The sequence below is a fragment of the Ciconia boyciana genome, chromosome 6, assembly GCF_034638445.1.
Source record: "Ciconia boyciana chromosome 6, ASM3463844v1, whole genome shotgun sequence".
In the NCBI taxonomy this organism is placed as follows: Eukaryota; Metazoa; Chordata; class Aves; order Ciconiiformes; family Ciconiidae; genus Ciconia; species Ciconia boyciana.
In genome coordinates, this window is record NC_132939.1 from 95780 (window position 1) to 109824 (window position 14045).

The 14045-nt window shown below is 64.6% G+C and overlaps 2 protein-coding genes across 3 annotated transcripts in view; one reads left to right on the plus strand and one right to left on the minus strand.

Moving 5' to 3' along the window:
* Window positions 1-4142, minus strand: part of CTNND1 (catenin delta 1) — a 32686-nt gene extending 28544 nt beyond the window's left edge. The window contains exon 1 of the mRNA XM_072865795.1: window positions 3872-4142. The gene's annotated coding sequence lies outside the window, so the exon portion shown is untranslated. The remainder of the gene's footprint in view (window positions 1-3871) is intronic.
* A 7958-nt stretch (window positions 4143-12100) lies between these two features.
* BTBD18 (BTB domain containing 18) lies at window positions 12101-14041 on the plus strand. Of its 2 annotated transcripts, XM_072865814.1 has the most exons (3): window positions 12101-12273; window positions 12812-12948; window positions 13082-14041. In XM_072865814.1, exons 2-3 carry the CDS (start codon window positions 12819-12821, stop codon window positions 13915-13917), a joined length of 966 nt encoding a protein of 321 aa, XP_072721915.1. In that variant the 5' UTR covers window positions 12101-12273; window positions 12812-12818; the 3' UTR covers window positions 13918-14041. The 2 variants fall into 2 exon arrangements, with proteins under 2 accessions (XP_072721915.1, XP_072721916.1); XM_072865815.1 differs by lacking the exon at window positions 12101-12273 and having other exon boundaries at window positions 13125-14041.
* Window positions 14042-14045: the final 4 nt, after the last annotated feature.

Below are 14045 nucleotides of genomic sequence, written 5' to 3' on the forward strand. Positions count from 1 at the left end.
CTTTTGCAGTCAGTAAGAGCTCTGCAGCACAAAGTCACTGTGGACCTGCAGCACAAGGTTAGGGACGCAGGCACAAGCTCCCAGGCATCCACTGCTCCTCTGTCACTGCCCCCCTTGCACGGAAGCTCATCTCCCCAAAGGCAGAGGAAGCTGGTGTGGAGGCTGCCTGCAGGGCAGCCGAGACCGTTCATTCTCACCTCGGTCCAAGGCCTGTGCACGCCGGGCGTCCCACTGCCAACCTCCGACCTACAGCTGCTCGCTGCTCTGGGCTGGAAAAAGCAGATGAAAGCAGAGGTGACAGGCACCCTGGTTAAGGGTTCACCCATCCTGCCACCACGCCTGGCAGCTTGTGCTCCTTAGTCACCGGTTTGCCCCCACACTCAGCAGCCACCTCATCTCACCCCTCCACGGCGCGCGGTTCCCGTACGGGCCACAACGAGGAAGCGGTATCCCTCGTGGGGAAAATTCTCACTTCCTCTACGGGGAACACGGGGACAGGGAGCAACACTGCAGGAGGATCACACAGCACCCACTGCCACCCCAAAGCCCACTCAACAGGCTGAGCTCACACGGGAACACAACAGAGCAAATCAATCCACAGGTCAGCCCCCGTGTGCGGCAGTCACTGGACAGGGCACGCACAGGGACAGGCACGCCTGTGCTGAACCAGCGGCAGCAGCAGGCAATGCAACGCCAGCAGCCTTCCTGGGTGGGAAGGCAGGCAGATTAGCAACAAGCACAAGACAGGCAGGAGCCAGACGGAGTCATTGGCCTGCTGCTGGGAGTTTCCAGTACAAGAACTGGCTCTAAGAAACAGTTTCCCCCCCCAAACAGCCTCTTCAGATAGCAAGAAGCAAAAAGAAGGTTGTGGCAAGTTCCCCAAGTTCACCTTGGGGAACTTGAGGACTTTGGTCGAGGGCCCATAAATCCAGCCCCTTTCCAACAGCCTCACGCCGAGACGCATTCCTGCGCTCCGTGCCAGAGGACAACCTCCTCCGCCAGCCCAGCCCTGTGTCACACACGGAGGAGCCGCCTGAATCACCCAACAGGTTTGGGTTTTGTCACCGCATCCAGGCAACACCTGTTGCCTTTTACGGACTCAAACCAGCTCCGCGGTTCTGCTTCTCGCTGCCAGCGAGGCCGGGACAGAGGAAAACAACCACACTGCAGAGACCTGGGTTTTTAGAGCCAGGAGGAGAGCTCTGTACTTCCCTGGAGACAGTACCACCACAGTCTTGGGAAAGGGCTCTGTCCTTGCCAGCAGTAAATGAGACACAGTTATGAGGGGTTGCTGGGAAGAGAAACCAAGAGATTTAACCAGCACTCTCCCCTAAGGTCACAGACACTGGTGAGCTATTTTCAGAAGCCAACAGCCTTCCAGGCATGGTCCAAGCTACACTATTATTTTCTGGGTGTCCTAAAGCCACCCCCAGTGCAGATACAATGGACCAAGGTCTTATCTCCATGCCAGAGGCTGGAGGAGGGAAGAGATGAAAGGCAATCCAGGGACAGAGACGCTGGCTGCGCGGTGTGGGCTTCACCATTCATCTGACTCCCAGCCCGTCTTTAGGGAAGGGATGGCCTCAAGGGCTCCTCAACCACACAGATCAGGGCCTGACCTCCGAGTCGGAAGGGAGGAGGCTCACCCCTCCGCGGCAGCCCAGGCAAGCCCAGCACGCTCTACTAAGCGAGCGCTTTCATCCTCCTACCCCTTCCAGGAAGGCTCCGTGCAAGATTCCAGCAAATGCTGCACATCGCGAAGGACAGTCGTTTGCATGCAACAGAGTCCCATCCCAGTTCAGTCAAGCGGAGGGAGAACAGCTTTTTAAAAACTGCCTTTTTTTTTCTTTAAAGTGCACGAGTAAACACCGACAGGTAAGAGAACCTGCCTCAAGAAAGCGCTGGGAACAGGATGGAGCAGGCAAGGTAACCGTGGGAAAGACTAACGATTCCCCTGCTCAGGCTCTTCCCGGCACACGGCTTCCCGCAGACCTGGGGGACGCTGCCCTGCTCCTCCGGCAGGAGCCCCAGCAGGCTCTGCAGATCCGTCACGCACAGGAACATGTGCTGCGGGCATCGGAGACAGGAGTCTGCGAGTTGCCGGCCAACCGCTCGCTCCACCGTGCCACATTCAGGAGAGCTCCTCGGAGAAGGAAGAGCCAGGCACAGAAAGGGAAGCTTCAAACACAAGCTGTGAGCACTGACTACAGGATTCCCAGCACGCCTGGGTCCTGAGCTTTCCCTGCTCCCTGCAAAGCCGAGGACAAGCCTGTTCTCAATTCCACGCCGAGAAGGGGGCAGCCGAGTCCAAAAGCATCCGCAGAGCACAGGGGGGACATCAGGTAGAACTGCAGGCAGCTGTAGTTAGATACCACCACGATGCTCCACACGCCCGGGCAGTCCCACGCACGCCCAGACGCTCCCCTCCAGCTCACCAGCGGCCGGGCAGAAGCCTGCGCGAGGCCGGGTGCCACAGCCCCGGGACAGGAGCCTTCAGCCCCGCCACAGGTTCCCTGCCCGGGGAAGGACAGCCCCAGCCTCCCAGATAACGCCCCGCGACCCCCACCGTCATCGGCTGCATGGAAGAGCCTGGGCACCGAGCCCTTGCTGGAGAGGGAGGCACCTCCAGGAGGTCCAGCCCTCTCTCTAACAATCAGGGGAAGCTTTGTTGTCCAGGCTCCCTCACTCAAAGCCCAGGGGCATAACAGAGGCGCCCCGCTTCCCTTCCGCGAGGCAGGTGAGCCCGCCCGTGCCTCGCAGAGGCCAGAAGCCCTCACGACAGAGGGCCGCCGAACTTTCACGTTTACCCCAAGCCAAGTCTCTCCTCCGCAGTGCCCTGAGGAGAAGGGGGAGCGCCCGCGCTGCGGGAGAAGGCAACGCCGCGGAAGGTCACCGACTCGTCGCACAAAAGGCGCCGGGCAGCGGGGGGAGGCGGCTGAGCTGCTGCGAAGCGACAGCGCGGCCGCCGGGAGCGTAAGGGGAAGCGGCCGGCTGAGCCCGGACCCCCGGGGCCGGACCGCAGCAGGGCCGTGCCTCCCCTGGAAGCGTTCCGGTGTCACTTGTCAGCTGCGACTCCAGCAGACGGCTCTGCTGGGCTGTTCTCAAGCGCAGAGCTGTGCCAGGAAGGGGACCCGCCGCCTCCGCCCGCACGCTTGACCCTCCCCGGGCACACCGGACCCCTCCCCGCCAGAACAAAGGTGCCGGCGAGTCAAGATACCGGGGGACAAGCCCGTCCTCAGCCGGGCAGAGGCAAGCCCCGGCGGCCGGGACGGGGCTGCCCCGGCCCGCCCCACGGCTGCCGCCGGGAGGCAGCGCCAGAGACGCGGGCCGTGCCCCGGCAGAGACCCCGCGGAGGGGCCGAGCGCCGGCCGCCCGCACAAAGGGAGCGAGGGGAGCGGGGGGCCCTGCCGGTGCCGGCCGCGGGAAGCTGGCACACGGGCTGCCTTTGTTCCGGGCAGGGAGAGCGGCGGAGGCGGCGGGCCGGCACCGGGCGGGGAGCGGGGCGGCCGCCCGGCCCAGCCGCCTTTGTGTCGCTCCCCCGCGGGCTCCCGGCGGGCCGGGCCCCGCCAGCGCCCCCGCCAGGGCCGGGCACCGCCACCGCGGCCGGTCCCGCGGTACGCGCCCCCCCCCCCCCGGCCCGCCCGGCACCCAGCTCCGGGGCAGCGACGAGCCTCCAGGGGCCCGGCACCGACCGACCCCGGCGGGAGAGCACCGCCGGGCCTCGGCCCCGCCGGGAGGGCCGCGGGGCGAGGGCCAGCCCGCCCCTCTCCCGCCGCGGGGGCGTGCGGCGCCCGGCAGGCGCCGGCCCCCACCGGCTCCCCTCCCCCTCCCCCGGGCAGGCGGCGGCGGGGACGCCGAGAGCGGCACTCACCGTGGCCAGGATCCTCGGCGGCGGGGTGGGGGGGGCGGCGGTCCCGCCCCGCGGCGGCGACCCGGCCGCCCGGCCCGCTCCGCGGGGACCCGCCGCGGCGGCGAGGCGAAAGCAGAGGCGAGGCGAGGCGAGGCGCCCGGCCAGGGGCGGCAGGCCGGGTCCCCGCCGGGCTGCGCTGTGCCGGTGCGGCGCGGCCGGGAGCGGAGCGGAGCGGTCCGGGAGGGTCGGGCCGGGCCTGGCCGCGCCGTGCGCCCCGCGCCGCTCCCGCACCTAAAATGGAAGTTGCTCCGGCGGGGCGGGGGGCGGGGCGAGGCGGGGCGGGGGGCGGGGCGAGGCGGGGGCTCCGCCCCCTGGCGTCAGCGCGCCCCGCGCCAATGGCGGGCGGAGCTCAGCGGCGTCCGGCCCAGCAATGGCGCCCGCCGCTGCCGCGGGGGCGGGAGGGGGCAGCCGCGGAGGGGGACTGGCCCGTGGGGGCTGTGCCCGCGGGGGGCTGTCCCCCGTGGGGGCTGTCCCGGTGGGATCTGCCCCAGGGGGTTCGTGTTCCCCAAGCGGGGGTGGATCCAAGCGGGACAGGATCTGCCGCGGGTTCCTGCCCCGGGAGGATGAGCTGCTCCCCAGGGTGCGGGGTCTGCCGCGGGGGCTGGGGGGTGGGGGGCTCTCTGGGGACAGCCCGGCCCCTCCGGAGCAGAGCCCCCTCCCCGGCCTGTCCTGCCGGAGCGGGGGGAGACGTGTGGCCCCGTCCAGAAGCGGGACTCGGGGGCGGGGGGGGGACACACACGGACGGACGGGGTGCAGAGCCACCCGGGGGGTCACGCTCGCCCCTCTGGCTCCAGGGAGCCGGTGCTGGTTGGAGCCCCACCAACGCTCGTCCTGCGGGAGCACCACGAGCCCTCCCGCCGGCCCCTGAAGCCGGGAGCTCATCCCAGGTGGGTCCCGTCCCCACGCCCCACCAACACGGGACTCCTTCACCCGAGACGGCAGGTGGAGGGACGCAGCCGGGGGCCGGGGACAAACACGCTGCCAGGCAGGCTAGCTGGGGGGGACCTGAAGGCCCCACTGAGGGGAACGTGGCCGATTTTGGGAGGCCCCTCACGTGGCCAAGGCCGCGTGGACAGCCGAAGGACTGGGAAGACCCGGGAGGGCTGGTGTGAGCTGGGTGAAAGCGCAGATAAGATAAGCCGGGGGAGGCACGCGGTGGGCAGGCGCGGGGGCTCAGCGCAGCACTGTGCTAATGGTGCCTTTCGCAGCAGACCGGGAAAGAAACGCCAGCGCAACCCAGCCGAAGCGATCCTGCTCTGCCGGACTTCCACGGCACCGAATCAAACGGTGCTGCCGTCCCTGCTGGCGTGGAGAAACAGTAGAAGCAGACCTGGGGGGGTACAGAGACCCCGGGCAGGAAATTTAAATGTGAGGTTTAATAATTGCAACTAATCCAGCCGGAGAAATGTAATTCCAGGACGAGTAGCACTCTGCGAGGGAGCAGCGTCACGTCCCAGGGCCTGCTGCTGCCACTCTGCAGCTACGGGATCGGAGCAGAGCTCAGGCAGGAGGCTGCTGCGAGCACTCCTGCACCTGCACCTTGGTGCTGGAGGATCTCCCCTTCCCTAGGGAGGCGAGGAGGTGATGGCGAGCCTGCCCCTCCCCGTGTCCCGTGCCGCTCACCTGGGAGAAGTCCGTATCCGGGCCTCCCGAAGGTGACGGTTTTCTGCCTCATCTCTGCCCCTGGGCCGGCAGGATTCAGGCGCTGGGGAAAATCCCGCCTGCTCCCGATTGCCAAACTATTAGTAAGATAAGGACAAGAGGAAAAGAGCTGAGGAAGGGTTTGGGTGGAGACAGGTGATTCTTGGGTAAATATGCATTGCTCGGTGAGGCGAGGAGGAGGCGGGGGAGATGTGACAGCGGCCTGCGAATGTTTGAAGAAGGTAATCCCCCAGCCAGGGCAGGGTTTGCTAAGGGTGGCGCAAAAAGGTGTAATCAGGAGAAATGGGATTCAGTGCGTGTGAAGGGCACATTTAGGGAGATTATCGAGGCGTGGGACCCCCAACCCCTCCCTGATGTCTGATTTGTAAAAGAGATCATCCAACCTGCTGGCTGTAGAGAGCTGGCCTCTGCCCCTCCCAGGGAGGAGGGAGGTTTCTCCATCCCACGGTGGGGAACTGAGGCCTTCTCCCCGCACCCCTTCATCCTCGTTGTCACCCAAAATGAGCAAGTCGGGGCCCCTCTCAGCCCTGTGCCTCGAGCGAGAACTGCTCCCAGATCGCAAATAATCCTCGGCTGCCCTCCCCTCCTCTTCGCCCACACAAGGAGGAAGGTGGGTGCGTCCCCTGAGTCCTGGGGACAAGGAGGGAGAAGAGGTGCTCTTGCAATTCATTCCGGGAAGAAGAGTCCTCGCCTGCCTGTCCCAGGGATTTCTGACACCTCCGAAGGGGCAGCTCTCCCTCAGGGAAAAAGCATCAGGGACACCTTGCTCCTCCATCCCAGCACCGGTCGCCATGACGCGTCCTTAAGGGTCGTTCGACGACAGGCTGTCGGTGGGCACACGCGTAGGCCCGGTGTGCTCGCACAAACCCCCTGCCCTTGGCAAAGCAGGGCTGAAACCAGCACGAAACCTCGGGCGCTGGTATGGGGGAATCACCAGATGGAGCTGTTCCACATCAGCTCACAAATTATTTCAGTTCACAAGTGGATTCCAAGCACGGCCTCCGGTGCCCCTCCTTACCCTCCCCTATCACCACCTGATTTATCTGGTGCCCCCGCCCCACCCTGAGGATGGTGGGTGGCCAAGAGCAGGGTGCACAAGTCATGCTAAGGCTTCACCTGTGCGTAAAAGCGTGGGAGACGCAGGCAGCGTGCCCCAACGCGTGGGGGGGAGAGCGCCCAGCAGATGGCTGCCCCTGACACAGACAACAGGTAAGCAGCTGCCGGTGCAGAAAGTCCGGGGCAGCCTTCTGCCGTGCCTGGTACACGGCCGCATTGTTGCTATTTCAATCAGCCCAGAAATTTAACAGCGTTTAAAGTCTTTAGTTTCTTCAAAGATTAAATGCACGGTTGTGAACACGCCTCTGCCGGCTCCGAGTTGGAGCTGGATTCAGGTCTCTTTGAAGCCGGGCGAGTGCCTCTTGTCCCGAGGGCTGCAGGATGGAGCTGGACAGGGACTATCAGCGCACTGGCAACTCGAACTCCTGATTCAGCCATGCCCCGGCAGCTGCCAGAACACCCAGTAATGCGTGCTTACTTCTGAAGGCAGGCTGAGCCCTGATCCTCCGGCTTCGGCTCACCCAGCAGCAGATCATGCTCTTGTTTGAGTATAACTGCTGTGGCAGAGGAGTCCATCCCACTGCTTCCTGGGAAGAAGAGAAGAGATGTGTTACTAGCATGGGAAAATTTGCCCTCTTTTACAGTAATTACATGTAATAACATCCTGCACATCCCCTTTCATCCGACAGCGCTGCTGATGCCTTATCCAGATGAGACGCCCAGAAAATGCAGCTACCACCGGAACAGAGCAAGACGACTTGTTTACAAGACAGATCAGTGCTCCCCGGCGGCGGAGGGCAGGAGGAAGGGGAGGCTGCTGTCTTCGGGTCCAGCACAGGCAGCTCAGAGAGATGGCCTGCATTGTTCTAAATCAGGATAACAAGGCACTTCCACAGCCCCTTTCCGATGGGAATCCCGACAGGTTGTTGTCTTCCCCCTGCACAAGGGGAAGTGTGGCACCAGGGGGGTGAAACGACTCATCCGTTGGACGCCAGCGTTAAAGGGGAGGAGGGAAGCTGGGGCTGCTGGAGCTTTTCAGCCCCAATTCGAAGACGCTAGGCAATAAAGCAAGTCCACTCTGCACCCTGACACTTTCCTGGAGCAGCGTCTGGCAGGTCCACATGCTCGGCGTGGCACTGAGCGAGAGGAAAGCGTGGTACCTGCCTCCCGCCTGCCTCCTGCTGCACCCAGGCTCTCCCACGCCTGCAAACCGGCCCGCTGCTAACCTTTGACACCTGACCTGGCTGCATCCCATCGCGCTCTTGGACTGCCAAATTCCTGTCACATCTTTTGCTCAAATGTGCAAATGACTGAAGCGTGCATAAAAATCTCCTTCCCTCCCAGCCCCACGATGATCTATCACTACTTACAGTCTGTTCTTCTTCCTCTCTCCACCTCCAGCGCTTTCCCCAGCCATGGACCCCTGCCTTCATCCTTCCCTTCTGTGGCAGCTGCAGCACAGTACGAGGTACCTCCCAAGAACGGGGGAACAGAGGCAGCTCCCGCGCTGCCGTGTAGCAGCAAAAGCAAAAGGGGACATTGCTGGAAAACAATCGTGGCCGTAAGTGAGACCCAAGACGAGAATTTCCTTTCTCTTAAAGAAACCAGCTCAGAATCTGCTGATTTGAGGGCTTGGGAGGCACGGGGAAGACATGACGTGTCCTGTGGGGAGGCCTCTCCTCCTGTCAACCGCAGAGGGAGCCTGGATAACCAGCACACGTTTAGGCTACCTCCAGGCTGAGCGACCTTCTCTCCCCGGTGAATCCCACCAGGAGATAAACCCCGCTTGACATCCCCGATCCACTGAGTCACCCAGGGCTGTGCCCCGCCACTCGCCAAGGACAGGCGCCCGAGTCCCGGCCTCAGCAAAGCAAGGGCTGTGCCTCAGGTAACCAGCTTCTGGACACCTGAAGGTGGACAGAAAGACACGGTCTTGCACGTTTTGCTGGCGTGGCGGCGAGAGCTACAGTCGCGTATTTTTAGCCAGCAAATTCTGGCAGTGAATACAAACATCGGTGTTTAAAGAGAAGGGTCAATGGGACAAAGGGGTGTCGGTGCTTTTTCCAGTGTAGATTATTTGGGCTTTGGGTGCTAGTAAAGGTTACGCTCATAAAAGGCCTCTCGTGTATCTACAGTAGGAGCGTTTGCTGGTATTGCCAGATCATGTATCAGTAAATTTTAAGGGCAGACAAGGCTATTGGCGGGGAAGGAGAGGCAGCACCGCAGCTGCTGGGGGTGCAGCGGAGGAGCGGGCTTTGCGTGACAGGGATTAGTGCTGTCGCCTCTGTGAAATACTAAAACCGCCTCAAAGCAAAGGGCCTGTTGCCTGTGCCGGGCCTGGGGTCGTGTGTCGCTGCCCGACAGCAGCTCCGTGAGCCCGCCAGGACAGTGCACGCTCCAGGCGTGCGGAGCCTGACGCGAAGGCAGCCCAGCCCGCCGGCAGACCTGCAGGCTTTTCCACCACCCCGAGCCCACCGCGTGCTCTGCCCTGGTCGCAGGAAATGTGACTGCCACCCTTTCCCACAGCCACCGCTGGGCCTCCGGTCCCACTCACGGTCACAGGACACGCCGGGTTGTCCACAGGATGGCTCTGGTCCAGGCTGTAGGGCTGCCTCTGCGGGACATCGGTATCCCATTGTCCGCAGTGGACCCACCAGGCAGAGGAGTGTCTGTGCCACGTTCCACCTGGGAAACACTTTCCTAGGCCAGGGAGGCTCTGCCCTGCCACAGGAGGATGTGTGGGAGCTGTTTTGCACAGCGTGAGCGCAGCTCATGCCTCTGGAGCTGAGGGACTTTGTCCCTCCTGTCATCTGTCAGCTCAAGAGCCCATGGGGCCTCCAACCCCCTCTGCTCTCTGCCAGGCGTGCAGGGGGTGTGCTCACCCCTCATCCGAGCAGGTGGCTGCAGCGACCAACCCTCTGCTCCTCCTGCGGACAGAGGACCCGCCGGTAGCCCTGAGTGTGTCCCAGGACAGGGACAGACACGGGTCACTCACCCTTTTATCCCCCCTGCCTCTGGGATGGCCTCGGGAGTGGGAAGAAGGACACAGAGGGACACAAAGGGGAGGGAAGAGCCCAGCCGTGCCTTGGCATCCTCCCTGGGGTGGACCAGCAAATGCGGCTCATTCCTCCACAGCCGGAGCAAGGCGACTGGGTGAACACCTCGGCCTCTGCTCCTAGCCCGGGAGGGGATTTCTCAAGCCACATGAAAGGGAGGAGAGGAGATGCCGGGCATTTCTCCCCTCCTGATGACTGGTGCTCTTGGTGCAGCAGGCAAAGCGAGGGCAGCCTTTCCATCTCCCTTTGCAGCAGGGCTGTACAGGCACCGGGTGTGCTTGGACGAGGGGAGCGAGTCCTGTCCATGAGCCAGCACCAAAGATTCAGGCTTCTCCAGTACTCAGGATGTTGCCTCACCTGCTGATCGCGAGGGGAAGTCCTCTGATACCAGCGCCTTGGGATTTTGTAATCTCGCTTCAGCCCGGCTCCGTGTCTTTCCCTTGACGTCTCTGTCCCGGTTGGTCACCCGGCTGGAAAGCGATTTCCACTGCTGGTGTCCCCCCACTTGCAGGCTCCCCATCAGAGCATCCGCTTGCGCCTCAGCCTTGGCTGGAGAGGGGTTTTCCTCTCAGCTTTGCTTCTGATCCCCACTCAGTAAACTCCCCCCTCTCCCTGCTCTGCCATCACAGTGCAGTTGGGGCACAATACAAAATATTACGCAGCAGCGGGGAAGTCCAGACGGCTTGCCATGTCCTAGGGCCAGTTACGTCTCTCCTGTAGGGCTGCGGAGGTCTTCCCTGAAGCTGAAGGTGCTTCCCACGGGGAGTTTTCCAGCGATGGGACCAAGGGTGCGGGGGCTGACGTGGACCCGCAGGCAGATCACCAGGCTGGGGACAGATTTAAGAACATGAGGCAGCGGAAGCTGGGCTCTGAAATCGGCAGGCAAGCCCCTCAATCAGCATCTGGATCCATCCACTCCCGGTGAATTCAAGCTTTCCAAGTGACAGCTCCAATCGTTGTAATTCTGAAAGATTGCAAGGGGCAGGGAAGGAAACATCTCCTCTACTTTTCTTCTATTTTTATGAGCATATGATAGCACTCTGATACGAAATTACGTGTTTTGCTGTATCCCTTGGTATTTATGGCTGGGCTCCAAGCCACCCGAGGTCAGTGGAAAGACTGCCACTAACCTCAGCAGCCGCTGGCCCAGACCCATCATCAGGCACTTTCTTTCTTGGTTTGCGTCCATTTTGCACACAGCAAAAACAGAGGAAAAAAAAAACCACCCTCACATGTCAAACCAGATGAAAACCCGTCTGCAAAGCCATGGAAAATATCAGGGGATGATACCGCATTTGAAAATTTTGTAGGTTTAAAATCTGTGGTGCCATTTAGACTCCTATTCTTCTGCAACTCTTGAAATTTCCACCCACTTTGGTTGTTTGTAAGAACAGCTAATATCTCCGGGCAGTCGGGCTGGGATTATTATAATTGTTGTTCATGTGTGTGGAGTGACTGACGCAGATGTTTTTACAATGGATGCTTTATGAAATGACAAAACACTTTTCAAACTAAGCAGGCAGCATCGCTTGCATGAAGGACAGCTTCCAAAATACCCACCATCAATCTTCTCCTTTCTGTCCGCTGTCTGGTGTCCCCCCCGCTCCTCCCGAGAGGCGTCAGCGAGCCGCGAGAACGCCATTTCTCACACGCAAGGCCACAACAGATTTTGAAAATGCAAAACAAGGCCCGGCGCAGGGCTCTGAACTGATGACCTCCAGTGCCACTCTGCACTGCTCTGCGGATAGCACGCTCCCCAGTTATTTATCTTCTGTGCTTCAGCGCCATAGTGACGGTGACCACGAGCGGCACGGAGCTCTTTCCTCCAACGATGGCTCGGCTGTCTCGTCTATACCCCTGCAGCAGCCAGGGCGAAGGCCAGGATAGGGTGGGCCGTCCCTCTGCTCACCTCCTTGCACCCGTGCCCAGCGGGGCGGTGGCCGGGAGGGCACAGAGCTGCCCGCAGCAGCGTCCCGTCCTGCGGCCTGCCACCTTGCATGCTCCAAAGCCCAGGGGCCGCGTTCGGCAAAACCCCAAGTGGAACGCCGTTTTGCAATAAACCATGAGCTTTTCCCTCCAGGCTCCCGGCCAGCGCAGGGGCACCACAGCTAGAGGAGGGCTGAGGGAAGCAAGGCCGCGGCGGGGGAGGCCTGCGACGGGCACCCCCCCGGCGCCCAGCCCTCACCCCCGCAGCGCCCCGGCCCCTCTGGCACCCGCGGCCTCCCGCCGCGAGGAGCCCGCGGCTCCCCCGGCCGAGGAGCGGGGCTGTCCCGGCCGCGCTGCCGCGGGGCCATGGCGGCGGAGCCACCGCCCGCAGCCAGCACCCGCGCCCTCGCGCCCCGCCCACCACGGCCCCTGCCGCGCCGCCATTGGCTGGCAGGGTGCGATTGGCCGGCAGGGTGGGCCAATGGCGAGGCTGTTGCTGGGCGGGGCGAGCCGCCAGGCCACGCGAGGCGGCGGGCGCGAGGCGCGCGCGTGCTGCGAGCAGGGGCCGCGGCCGCCCGTGACCGCCCGGTCCCGGTCCCGGTCCCGGTGCTCGTCCTCTCGCCCCCGGGGACCTCGGCGGCAGCCTCCACCCCGCGCCGGCAGGTACGCGGCGGGCCCGGGGCTGCCCGCCCGGGGCGGCGGGCGAGGGCCGGGCCGGGGGCCCGCGGCCGCGCCTCAGAGCGGGGCAGGCTGAGGGCCGGCGGCGGGCTCCACGCCCGCCTGTCCCCCCCCCCCATCGCCGTGCCTGGCGCCCTCTGGCGGCCGAGCGGAGCCCCAGGGGTGGGCGGGGGCGCGTGGGGCGTTGCGCAGCCCGGTGGCGCTCTCGCGTGGCCGTGGCACGGGCGGTTGGGCCTTTGCACGGCTGCGCGGGCCATCGCACGGGCGCGTGGGGCGCTGCACGGCCACCGGACGGGCACGCAGGTCGCCCCGCAGGCGTGCCGGGCTTTGCACAGCTGCTGCACGGCCGCGTGGGCCGTCGCAGGAACGCACGGGGCTCTGCGCGGTGGCTGCGCAGACGCAAGTCGCGCCCGCGCCCGCGCTCCGGTGCAGGACCTGCTACGTCCCAAAGCGCTCGGGCCGGCCCAGAGCGGGGGAGGCAGGCGCTGAGCCCCGTGCCCCCAGCGCCTCGCTGTCTCCGCAGGGTGCCCATGGGCTCCCCGTCGGCCGCCCCGAGGCTGCTCTACCGCAGCACCCGCCTGCTCCGCACGGCCTTCCAGCACCTCCACCAGCAGCAGCAGCGAGCAGACGTCTTCTGTGACGTGGTCCTGCAGGCTGAAGGTGAGCGGGCAGCACGGCCACAGGCGTGCCGGCGCGCTCCGGAGACCGGCGGGCAGGATCGGGGAGAGCCCCCAGGGAGGATCGGGGAGAGCAGGGGGGCCGCAGGGCGGTGACGGCCGCCGTTGCTTTGCAGGCGAGGCGGTGGTGGCCCACTGCTGCGTCCTCTCCGTCTGCAGCCCCTTCTTCATGGAGCAGCTGGGCCGGGAGCTGCCCCCCCGGGGTCACAGGGTGGTGCTGGAGCTGCGGGGGCTGAAGATCGGGGCGCTGCGCAAGCTGGTGCGCTTCCTCTACACCGCCGAGCTGGAGGCCACGTGGGAGGAGGTGCAGGAGGTGCTGGCAGCTGCCCGCCGCCTCCGCGTCACCGAGCTCGAGTCGTTGCAGCTCCGGGGGGGACGCCTGGTGAGGCCGGGACCCCAGCGGCAGCTCGACCGCTCCTGCCTGCGCCCGCCCCGGCACGGCTCCCCCATGGCAGCGGGCGGCAGGGCCGAGCCCGGCGGTGCCGGCGTCCCCCCTGGGAGCACCGGTGTCTCCCCGCGGGGGCGGCCATGCTCTCCGGGGACCGCGCACCCCGGCCCCAGCCCCGTGGGGCGGGTGAAGCTGCGGAAGGTGGAGAGCGGGGGGTGCTGGGAGGTGGTGCGTGAGAGGCAGCCCCCCGCCGTGCCTGGCGCTGTGGCAGCAGGTGACGGGGGGCTGACGGAAGCACGGCCCCCCCCGGATGCGGGTGCACTGGGGCGAGTGGGCAGGCGGGCAGCCCCACGGGCAGCCTGGAGGAAGCGGGGCCAGGTGCCCCCCGCACCCCAGCAGGGCTGCGGGCAGGCGGTGCCACCGGGGGACTCCCCAGGCGGCCCCAAGGAGGAGGAGGAGGAGGTGGACGTGGGGATAGCAGAGCCGTGCCTGCCCCCCGGCACCGTCTGCATCTGGCCGTGCTCCTCGTCCGAGTCGGATGAGGAGGTGGACGTCCTCACCTAGGGGGGCCGGCTCTGCCTCCCCCCCGCCGCTGCCTGCACTCGGGGCAATGCGGGCAGGGCTGCCCTCACCCGAGGCGAGGAGGCTGCACCAGCCCCAGGCTGCGTGGCATTGAAATAAAGCGTGGGAGC

Bases quoted from the DNA above. Each gene is read 5' to 3' on its own strand.
- BTBD18 (XM_072865814.1), top strand. From the start codon at position 12,819: ATGGGCTCCCCGTCGGCCGCCCCGAGGCTGCTCTACCGCAGCACCCGC. The intron at 12,949-13,081 runs GTGAGCGGGCAG...GTTGCTTTGCAG, and splicing joins CGTGGTCCTGCAGGCTGAAG to GCGAGGCGGTGGTGGCCCAC.